This window comes from Triticum aestivum, chromosome 7A, assembly GCF_018294505.1.
Source record: "Triticum aestivum cultivar Chinese Spring chromosome 7A, IWGSC CS RefSeq v2.1, whole genome shotgun sequence".
NCBI lineage: Eukaryota > Viridiplantae > Streptophyta > Magnoliopsida > Poales > Poaceae > Triticum > Triticum aestivum.
This window is the reverse complement of record NC_057812.1, coordinates 74,410,724-74,423,157: the sequence shown is the minus strand read 5'-3', so window position 1 is coordinate 74,423,157 and position 12,434 is coordinate 74,410,724. Positions and strand designations below refer to the sequence as shown.

General features: G+C 46.9%; 1 protein-coding gene across 1 annotated transcript in view; it reads left to right on the top strand.

Annotated features, from left to right (window-relative positions):
• Positions 1-414: 414 nt before the first annotated feature.
• The window catches only part of LOC123154078 (uncharacterized), a 14,121-nt gene continuing 2,101 nt past the window's right edge, over positions 415-12,434 (top strand). Inside the window, exons 1-2 of the mRNA XM_044572877.1 lie at positions 415-990; positions 1,156-1,450. Of these exons, the coding sequence (XP_044428812.1) occupies positions 535-990; positions 1,156-1,450 (751 nt within the window). The 5' untranslated portion in view covers positions 415-534. The remainder of the gene's footprint in view (positions 991-1,155; positions 1,451-12,434) is intronic.

Here is a 12,434-nt window from a genome sequence, read left to right as displayed (position 1 = left end):
TGAACGCCCCCCCTGTCTCCCAGAACCACCATAATCCGGCCATTGGAGGCCGACCAGTCCTCATGCTCCACCTCACGCGAAGATTCTTAAAAACAAGTGCGACACCATGCTCTTTGTACACATAACCAAACATGCGACGACCGCACACCAATTAGGTGTCCTCTCATACTTTACAACGACTCACTCACTGCGGTGAACGTAGAATAGGGATTTTGCGCTGCAAGTGTGTTGAGGAATCAGAGCAAAAGGAAACAAATCAAGTTTTTTTTTGGGGAAACAAATCATGTGGGCCTGGAGGCTGCGCTCAGGAGTGTGGCCTGGGCCCTCAAGCCCACTATGCAAGCACGGCGACGGCGTCAGCCACCTTGAAATACCCCGCCTTGGCGCCCAATCGTAACCGTCCCAACCAACAACAGCCTTCTCTCCTCCCCTTCTCCCCGTCGCCGGAGAAGAACCCACCATCCCCACCTCTCCTTCCCCGCTCGCTTTCTCTCTCCACCGCGCGCCTCTGCTCTCCAGCGTCACCGGCGACCGATGGAGCAGTTCGAGGACGGCCACCACGTGCGGCTGCGGAGCCGCGAGCGCGGCACGTACCTGCACGCGGACGATGACGGGCTTGGCGTCTCCCTCAGCCGGCGCCGCGCGTCGATGAACTCGGCTTGGGCGGTGCACATCTACCAGGGAGATGGCAACAACCAGTACGTGCTCCTCCACAGCGCCGCCTACGGCCGCTACCTCGGCACCACGGGCGCGCCGGCGCCGCGAGGCCACAGCGACTATGAGCCGTGGGAGGAGGTGGTCATCAGGTGGCAGGCCGTCAGGACCGACTCGGGGGACGATATCCTGCTCCGCCAAGTCGCCGGCCGCCTCCGCGCCAACGGGAAGTACCTCAGCGTCGACGACTTCAACAGCGCCGGCCCGATGATGCACTGGGTCGTGGAGCGCATCCCCGCCAGGGAGGACACGCCTCGCCTTGCAGCTCCGACTGGGGTGAGTCCGCCATGCCCGCTTCTTCATACTTCTCGAACTGCTTTCAGCGGAACTATCGATTGGGCGAATTGGGTTCTTGTTTGTCGTTACAATTGGGGATTTGTGTCCGATAAAATAATTGAGTACCCTGCTTCGTATTTGATGGTTCTTTGTGCTCAACTGCAGCTCCGCTTCCCCAGAAGCCTCGCCTTCCTGTTGCCGTGGCGGGTGATCCAGTACGAGCAGGCCGGCGCCGGCGATCCCAACGCCAACTTCGCCTGGGCCTCACTCGTATTCAGGGGCAGGTCCATGTTCCACCTGAGGAAGAAGCTGGCCCGCCGGCTGGATGCCGCCATGGACGCCTCCAACCTCGTCATGTGCGTCCGAGCGGGTACGCACGGACGGCCTACCCCACTGCTCGCCGATCTGCCCCACAGCGACGAGACCCTCGACATCATCGTCGTCATGGCCGGGACGCCAGGTGAGACACGCCATTGCTAACCTCATAGTACTTCCTATTTTAATCTTCAGTTTACTGAAACTGTCTGAAGAACAGTTTACTGAAACTGTTGTATTCTGCAACTGCTGATAATCTTCAGTTAGGAATAGGGAGTTGTGTGGACTGTTGTAGTATTAGATATAAGTAGAAGGAGTTGAATGGAAACAGTTGGTATTTGCATTAGCCTGCAGTAAAAATGCTAGAAGGTAATCTAAATCCAGTTTGTTTGGGGATAAATCATAACAGAAATTATTGGTTCCATAGTACTGTCCTTGATACAAGTAATTCAGTTTTCCCATTCGGCACTATTTGTCGCTTGTAGATACCCAATGCAGTCAAGTTATTTGTACTGTAAATTCTGTTTGATTAAGCATACTATAAATTATTTGAACAACATGTGAAACAAATTTAGGTTATATCCTAGAGTATTTCATGAAAGCTATCTTTCAGGTTCTTGCACATAGTATTGTTGACGCCCTCGATGCGGCTATATCTCCCACGTGTCGAAGCACGACTTAGAGGCATAACCGCATTGAAAGCAATGTCGCAAGAGAGGTAATCTTCACACAACCCATGTAATGCATAAGGAAAAAAGATACATAGTTGGCTTACAATCGCCACTTCACACAATTACATGAACAAAGCATTACAGCATTCAAATACACTCAAGGTCCGACTACGGAACCAAAATAAAAGAAGAACCCCAAATGCGACAAGGTCCCCGATCGACCCCAACTGGGCTCCACTACTGATCAACTAGAACGGAAACAACACAAAGGACAAGATCTTCATCGAGCTCCTCCTGAGCTTGGTTGCGTCATCTGTACGGACTCAACGGCACCTGCAAGCTGGTTTTGGAAGTATCTGTGAGCCACGGGGACTCAGCAATCTCGCACCCGCGAGATCAAGACTATTTAAGCTTATAGGAAGGATGGAGTAATGAGGTGGAGCTGCAGCAAGCGACTATCATATATGGTGGCTAACATACGCAAATGAGAGCGAGAAGAGAAGGCAAGGCACGGTCGATAAAAGTATGATCAAGAAGTGATCCTATAGCAACCTACGTCAAGCATAACTACAACACCGTGTTCACTTCCCGAACTCCGCCGGAAAGAGACCATCACGGTTACACACACGGTTGATGTATTTTAATTAAGGTCAACTTCGGGTTTTCTACAACCGGACGTTAACAAATTCCCATCTGCCCATAACCGCGGGCACGGCTTTCGAAAGATAATACCCTGCAGGGGGTGTCCCAACTTAGCCCATGACAAGCTCTCACGGTCAACGAAGGAATAGACCTCCACCCGGGACACTCCGATCAGACTCGGTATCCCGGTACAACAAGACATTTCGACAGGGTAAAACTAAACCAGCAACACCGCCCGAATGTGCCGACAAATCCCGATAGGAGCTGCACATATCTCTTTCTCAGGGCACACTCAGATGAGCGCTCCGTACAACTAAAACCAAACCTCGAGTTTCCCCGAGGGGGCGCTGCACAGGACTCTAGTTTGGACCAACACTCAGAGGAGCACTGGCCCGGGGGGTAAAATAATGATGACCCTCAGGAGCGCGACTCCTAAGGGAAAAGAAAAGGCTAGGTGGCAAATGGTAAAACCAATGTTGGGCATTGCTGGAAGAGCTTTACTTAAGGCGAACTGTCAAGGGGTTCCCATTATAGCCCAACCGCGTAAGGGACGCAAAATCCGGGAACATAACACCGATATGACGGAAACTAGGGCGGCAAGAGTGGAACAAAACACCAGGCATAAGGCCGAGCCTTCCACCCTTTACCAAGTATATAGATGCATTAATTAAATAAGATATATTGTGATATCCCAACAAGTAAACATGTTCCAACAAGGAACAACATCTCCATGTTCCAACAAGGAACAAACTTCAATCTTCATCTGCAACTAACAACGCTATAAGAGGGGCTGAGTAAAGCGGTAACATAGCCAATCAACGGTTTGCTAGGACATTGGTGGGTTAGAGGCTGAACATGGCAATTTGGGTGGCTGACAAGCAAGTGGTAGGCATCGTAGCAATGGCATAGCAAAAGAGCGAGCAAACTAGCATAGCAAAGATAGTAGTGATTTCGAGGGTATGATCATCTTGCCTAAAATCCCGCAAGGAAGAAGAACGAGTCCATGAAGAAGACAAACGGACGTAGACGAACGGATCCTCACAACCTCGACGTTATCGGAACCAACCCGAAGAAGCAAACACCGGAAAAGAAGCACACAACATAGTAAACAACCACCACAACAACATGGCACGATGCACAATCGAGTATGATGCATGTCCGGTTTAATGAAACATGGCATGGCAAAGTGCAACAAACAACACTACAAATTAAGTGGAGCTCAATACGCAACGAGTTGCATATTGACGAAACACCACATGACTTATTTAGTTCTCTCTCGTTAGGTACTCAACAATATTAAATGTTGTTTAAGCATGGCAAGTGGTGAAGCATAACAAAACTATATCATCTAAACAATTTAAATGGGGCCGGACATAACAAATAACAAATCCGGTAAATCCCCATATGCCTTAGTAATTTAATGCAACAACAATTTAAACATTTTAATTGTTGTTATCATGATGCAGATGACATGAACAAGTTTATGCAATTTTTATTAAAACTTGACAAGAGCATTATTATGAAGCATTTGACATCGTGGTGGAAAGGAAAAGGGTGCCACGACGACGAATCCGAAAATGATGCCACGACAACATATCGGTTATCCGGTAGCCCACGGGGATACCGGTGCAAAAGGAAGTGACGGGAGCGTGTCATGCAAGGATGGTGGGATGCTCCCGATTACGGGGTTCCCACATGTCGGTGGCAAGGCAAAAGAGGGGCAACGTGCACCGAACAACTCCGACACGGAGTAAACACGAGCATTTCATACAACACGCAACATTCGTTCACGGGCGTCGTCTCGGGGTTATACCTTCGAAGCGTGTGTTGTCGGAACGGACCAAGTTCGATGCGGTGTAGGGGAAGTAGACGTTCTCGTCACGTTCGTAGTGGTAGTAGTTGTACTCATGCCGTAGTGGAAGTAGTGGTTCGCGTCGAAGGTAGTGGTACTTGGCAAAATGCATGTCGACGGCAGTTGTTCTCCTATCGTGGTGGAACTTGGCGCTTGCGGTATTGATAGCTCGAAGGGGTACTTGGCGTGTTCGAGGTCTCCGGCCGTAGTGGTACTTGATGAAACGGGTAGTCGAACTTAACAAAAAAACGGGTCTCCTCGGGGACTTGATGCATCTGAATTCTTCGGGTATGTAGTAGTACTTGGCGTTCGAAGTCCGAGTCTTGCGGGTGGTGTACTTGGTGCTTGCGGTTCCGATCCGGGGGTGCATGCGTCCACGGTAACACTGCATGGCGCAAAGAGGCGACGACTTGGGCGGCTGTGGACAAGGACTCGGGCAGCTTGTGTATGAGCTCGATGGGGCTTGGCTGCTGCTCGTCTCCTTCAACAGGTGACAGAACGAAGGCGCAGCAGCACTGAACAGCGAAGCAGCAGCTACAGCGAGGCAACGGTGCCATGGTGAGGTCGCAGGCGAGAACGACGACAAACTTGGCACGCTGGAGGTGGAGGGGAACACGACGAGGCGGACGACAACGGCAAGCTCGCTGGCACGGCTGGTGGCGGAGCTCGCCGGGCGACGGAGGCGCGGCGCTGGCAAAGGGAGGCCACGGTAGAGGAACGGGTCTCCGGCGACGAGGCGCAGCAGCGGCAACGGCCATGGAGGACGGCGGCGTTGAGGCGGGAATGGTCGCTAGGCTCCGCAAGCTCCTGGCGGAAGAGGAGAAGCTGCAGGGGCGGAGTTTGGCGGTGTCTCCTTGACGCGTGCGGGGCTGGAAGAAGCGGAGCGGGGACGGCAGGGCGTGGTGCCTCGCTCCTCTCTTTGGCGAAGCAGGGAAGGAGGAGATCGAGGGAGAGGGCGCTGCGAGCGAGGGAGAGGGAGGCGCAGGTGGGAACGACCGAATAGGGAGGGGATCGGCCAGGAGATGGAGATCGGGCCTCTCCTGGCGGCGCTGGTGGGAAGACGAGGGAAAGGAGTGGGGAGCGAGAGGCTGGGCCTAGGTTTAGGAGAAGTGGCCTTGGAAGCCGGCCTGGGTGCGGGATGGGCCGGCGCTGGCTGAGCTAATGGGCCGGCCGGGTGGCCGAGGCCCAGGTAGCTGATGCCGCTGCTTTTTTATTTCTTCAGACAGAAATACAAAAAGGAAAAAGCAGGGGGAAAAGGAGAGGAGCTAGAGAAATATAAAAATATATTCATGATCCTGAAAATGTGCTCTATTTAACAAAATTGGTTTGGAGATTTTAAAGGAAGAAAAAAATAATTCAAGTTTGAATTAAACTCAAACTTGAACCATTTTAAACCCTAACCAAAACAATTTCAAAAGAGATGAAATTTGACAGAGAGGTTGAGGGCATGGTCGAGAATTTATAGGAAAAGACTGAACATAAATAGAGAAGGGGAAAGTGGCACTTGCAAAAGAAAGGAACTAGAAGGAAAAGAGAAGGAGATGATGCATGGGACAAAGGCATTGGGATATTTTGCAAGTGTGTTTGCGGTAATTCCAAACGAGTGGAATATTTTTATTTAGCTCCCTAATATTGGGAGGATATGTTATAAAGAGAATCACCATGTGAATTCCCTCGATTTAAATGGACCGAAGATCCATGCAATTTATTTAGGTGAGTTACAAAAGATTTATGAGATGATGGCATGATGACATGATGCAATGCACATGATGCACCAAACCAAACAAAACACACGATGAAACCCGGAAACCACGGAAGGCATCTGAAGCTCCGGTCTTGGGGCGTTACAACACTCCACCACTATGAGAGGATCTCGTCCCGAGATCTAGAATGGCACCGGAGGGGCAACGGAAAAGAAAGAGAAGAGGTAAAACTAAATTGCTTCTTTGACCAATGAGTGAAACCAAAGAACCTTGCTAGGTTGAACAAATTCGAGAAAAGAATACAACAAAGGTGAACAAGGTCGAAAACACTCTGTTAGCAAAATAGGGACAAAGAACATTTGCGAAAAACCTTGAGGTTGAAGGGAAGATATATATTGAAAACACGCCGGTTAAGGAAGGGGATCAAGGGAGACCAAATTCGGGTAGCACTCCGGTTAAAAGAAAGTAATTGAACAAGAACTTGATAAGGTGATAGAACTTGAAAAGAGGGCACGACACTCCGGTTAAATGGACAATCATGAAAAGAACATGATCTTGACACAACAAGAAGATGGGTTGAAGAGAACAACAACACGATGCCTCCGGAACGAAAGAATAGAAGTTGTATCGACGGAACAAAAGAACGGAGAAGAAAACAACATCTTCTACCTCCAATGAGCTTGAAAAGCATCTTAAGGAGAAGGGTCACACGGAGTTGTTGAAACAATCCACAACGAAAAGAATAAACTTGATATGGTCTTATGGAAAACATCTCAAATTATGAGGTGACAGCCTGCCACTCACGGGAAAAGAATTGATTGGATTAATATGACAAGGAGACGAGAAACTTATTCCGCCGGGAGGATAAATGAAGAACTTGGGTCATTTATAAGCACCATAGACAGCAACAAACCTTAGGGAAGGCTTTAGGTGGAATATAACCCAAGATAATTCCAACGAATAGGTTGATGAATTTAAAATATCTCATACTTGATAACTTGTGAATCATGAAACACGAAGGAAAATTATCGAAAATGACATAACACCACCTCCGATAATATGGTAGACAGAATCTCACTCCGGATTACAAGAAGAAGACTGCTTGAGCTCCTTAAAAGAATCTCGATGAAAACTTCGAGAAGGAAATAAATCCTTGATGAACCATCATGTAGAACCTCCATGAAGAACTCCGGTAACAAAAAGATGATCCAATCGAAGGAAAAAGAAGTTGAAAACACAAGGTGAAACCTTGTAATGATTTAGATGAATCTCCGCAACGAGATAAAGAGAAAACTTGGCGCTCCGGTAAAGAAAGATGAACAAATGGAAACAAGAATTTGATGAGCCTCAGGAATAAGGAATTAATATCTTGGGTGAAACAAGAATAAGAATTACATTATGCTTATCCTTCACCATTTTAAAATTGATGACAAGCGATGGATTTGGCATACTACTTATTCTCGTAGAAAGGATTAAGATAGATATTGCGCAAACTTGAGAAAGTCTTCAACGATCCACCGGTAGAATTTAGAAAGCACGAATGCATAGATATGATACACGAAGGAAGAAAACTCTTGAACGAACCACCATAAGAATTAAAATAAATGAAGTAAAGGGATGAATCACCGGTTAGAATTAGCAAATACACGAAGATGCTTGAGAGGATTTAGATACATGAGAACGACGAGATCACGAGCCGATTAAAGATCACTTGAACGAAGCACCGGTATGATTTAGAGTATGCGAGCTGAAAGCTGGACTGAATCAATCTTAGATGATGGGCTCCGGATAATCCGACAGAAAATACTCTGAATTACTCCGGATGAGTGAAAAGAATTCTGACAATCGAAAACAATTATGAGAGGATGGCATAACGCTAGAACCACGAATCTTGAAGAGAAAGGAGCAAGATTGAGAGAAAAAATCTTCTTCGGTCTTCAAATGCTGGGAATGACGATGAGAAACACCACCAAATTGTTGAGATCTCCGGGATTAAAATTGGAGAGGTTGAACCAACGATGTAAGAAATTGAAAGATCAAGGAGAAAGGCATTTGACTGATGATAACTCATTCTTACGTCAAACTTGGAAAAGAATTTGAGAGTACCTTCGGGAAAATAAGAAGAGTCAGGTAAGATCCTGGAAAAAGACCTGTGGGTTAGGGCCCACTCAAAAGAAAACACCGTTTAACGATTTAAAAGAGAGGTTGCACCGGTTGAGTTAAATGGCTTGAATGAGGGAACATCCTCGAAAGAACTTGAACGAAAGTAGAGTGGAAACACGAATCTTCGAGATATCTTGAGCACTCCGGAACAATTGAATAGCGGGAAGTGAATTATTATGAGGTGCACCGGTATGAGAATGTATTTAAAACGAGGAGAAAGATATGATCAACAACGCTTGAATTTAAACCACCGGAGAAGAAAACGAGTGAAGAGTGACGAACTTGAAGCTCCGTTAGAATATACGTGAGAATCACCGGATAAGAATATTGACGGGAAAAGAATGGAGAGATTTCCACCAATAAAATGGATACTTGAATAAGAATCTAGGTCCTTGGAGAAAAACAAAGGGAGGGAGGGTGGGAAAAACAAAGGCAACTTGGAGATGGATGACACAAACAACGTTGAGAAGAACTGATACTTGATCTTGTGAATGTTGAAATGATCGGAACCACTTGGAGAGAAAACACGCCGGTTGAAAAGGATTAACATAACAACATCAATGATCATGAAGGATTGGTATTTACATCGGAATGTGAGAACACCATTTGGAAAAGGTATGGAATCAACATTTGACTTCGAAGCAACTCGAATACCACAACTCAAAACAAAACAAAGGATTGACTTGCGAAATAAGCCGGAACAAACATATGATAGAGATTTCGTCCGAAGTTTTCGTGGTGGGGCCTACACGGGCTCGAGTGTACAGCACCATCATGTACAAGGCAGTGCACATGACATACGAAGCGTCCCCGAGTCAGCATAGCCAAGGACTCTTTAAGACACAACGAGACCACTGTAAAACCGACCGTGAATAGGCGGACCACTAGACGTCGAACCCCAATTTCATATCATACATCTGTCGGAAAGATATCCTAAGAGCTACTTGATTTCCCACCTATGAAACTCCCGAAATTTTCCGGTTATGCAATCAGGTGTTGGGGATACAGGGGAAGCATAATATCTCACCCAAACTAGCAAATCCTACATCCAGCTGTATCCATCCTTCAACACATAACCAAGAAACCTTCGGAAATCATCTACCTCAACCTTCGAAAAGCATCCGTTATACAAGTCATGGCAATACTCCCGTACTCACCTCAGTACTGGGTTATCGGGGTTATCTCACCAACAACTGCATAAAAGAGATTTTCGATGTCGGCGTACTAAACTCAGGTATTCCAGAATTGCAACGATAAAATTATGATGACAACACCTCAGAGCTCAACTCCCCGGGACACTTCCACTAAACCCCTGACAGGAGGCACCAAGACAATGATCTCATCATAAAACCATCGGAACGATTCCAAGATACCCGCGTGATCCTAAAAATTTTAGTGAAATTTGAGAAGAGAAAAGTCAAAACTCTACGTCAGGATGCCTCGCAAGAGTGACGAAGGGACTGGGAAGTAAAAAGAATTCCTAAACTCTCCGATATATAATTCCTAAATGACTCAAAACATTTTTCTAGACACAACTCGGCCGCTAAAAACGATCAAGCAGTGGGGCTCCTAAGGTCGGGGAAGGCTCTGATTACCAACTTGTAACGCCCTCGATGCGGCTATATCTCCCACGTGTCGAAGCACGACTTAGAGGCATAACCGCATTGAAAGCAATGTCGCAAGAGAGGTAATCTTCACACAACCCATGTAATGCATAAGGAAAAAAGATACATAGTTGGCTTACAATCGCCACTTCACACAATTACATGAACAAAGCATTACAGCATTCAAATACACTCAAGGTCCGACTACGGAACCAAAATAAAAGAAGAACCCCAAATGCGACAAGGTCCCCGATCGACCCCAACTGGGCTCCACTACTGATCAACTAGAACGGAAACAACACAAAGGACAAGATCTTCATCGAGCTCCTCCTGAGCTTGGTTGCGTCATCTGTACGGACTCAACGGCACCTGCAAGCTGGTTTTGGAAGTATCTGTGAGCCACGGGGACTCAGCAATCTCGCACCCGTGAGATCAAGACTATTTAAGCTTATAGGAAGGATGGAGTAATGAGGTGGAGCTGCAGCAAGCGACTAGCATATATGGTGGCTAACATACGCAAATGAGAGCGAGAAGAGAAGGCAAGGCACGGTCGATAAAAGTATGATCAAGAAGTGATCCTATAGCAACCTACGTCAAGCATAACTCCAACACCGTGTTCACTTCCCGAACTCCGCCGGAAAGAGACCATCACGGTTACACACACGGTTGATGTATTTTAATTAAGGTCAACTTCGGGTTTTCTACAACCGGACATTAACAAATTCCCATCTGCCCATAACCGCGGGCACGGCTTTCGAAAGATAATACCCTGCAGGGGTGTCCCAACTTAGCCCATGACAAGCTCTCACGGTCAACGAAGGAATAGACCTCCACCCGGGACACTCCGATCAGACTCGGTATCCCGGTACAACAAGACATTTCGACAGGGTAAAACTAAACCAGCAACACCGCCCGAATGTGCCGACAAATCCCGATAGGAGCTGCACATATCTCTTTCTCAGGGCACACTCAGATGAGCGCTCCGTACAACTAAAACCAAACCTCGAGTTTCCCCGAGGGGGCGCTGCACAGGACTCTAGTTTGGACCAACACTCAGAGGAGCACTGGCCCGGGGGGTAAAATAATGATGACCCTCAGGAGCGCGACTCCCAAGGGAAAAGAAAAGGCTAGGTGGCAAATGGTAAAACCAATGTTGGGCATTGCTGGAAGAGCTTTACTTAAGGCGAACTGTCAAGGGGTCCCCATTATAGCCCAACCGCGTAAGGGACGCAAAATCCGGGAACATAACACCGATATGACGGAAACTAGGGCGGCAAGAGTGGAACAAAACACCAGGCATAAGGCCGAGCCTTCCACCCTTTACCAAGTATATAGATGCATTAATTAAATAAGATATATTGTGATATCCCAACAAGTAAACATGTTCCAACAAGGAACAACATCTCCATGTTCCAACAAGGAACAAACTTCAATCTTCATCTGCAACTAACAACGCTATAAAAGGGGCTGAGTAAAGCGGTAACATAGCCAATCAACGGTTTGCTAGGACATTGGTGGGTTAGAGGCTGAACATGGCAATTTGGGTGGCTGACAAGCAAGTGGTAGGCATCGTAGCAATGGCATAGCAAAAGAGCGAGCAAACTAGCATAGCAAAGATAGTAGTGATTTCGAGGGTATGATCATCTTGCCTAAAATCCCGCAAGGAAGAAGAACGAGTCCATGAAGAAGACAAACGGACGTAGACGAACGGATCCTCACAACCTCGACGTTATCGGAACCAACCCGAAGAAGCAAACACCGGAAAAGAAGCACACAACATAGTAAACAACCACCACAACAACATGGCACGATGCACAATCGAGTATGATGCATGTCCGGTTTAATGAAACATGGCATGGCAAAGTGCAACAAACAACACTACAAATTAAGTGGAGCTCAATACGCAACGAGTTGCATATTGACGAAACACCACATGACTTATTTAGTTCTCTCTCGTTAGGTACTCAACAATATTAAATGTTGTTTAAGCATGGCAAGTGGTGAAGCATAACAAAACTATATCATCTAAACAATTTAAATGGGGCCGGACATAACAAATAACAAATCCGGTAAATCCCCATATGCCTTAGTAATTTAATGCAACAACAATTTAAACATTTTAATTGTTGTTATCATGATGCAGATGACATGAACAAGTTTATGCAATTTTTATTAAAACTTGACAAGAGCATTATTATGAAGCATTTGACATCGTGGTGGAAAGGAAAAGGGTGCCACGACGACGAATCCGAAAATGATGCCACGACAACATATCGGTTATCCGGTAGCCCACGGGGATACCGGTGCAAAAGGAAGTGACGGGAGCGTGTCATGCAAGGATGGTGGGATGCTCCCGATTACGGGGTTCCCACATGTCGGTGGCAAGGCAAAAGAGGGGCAACGTGCACCGAACAACTCCGACACGGAGTAAACACGAGCATTTCATACAACACGCAACATTCGTTCACGGGCGTCGTCTCGGGGTTATACCTTC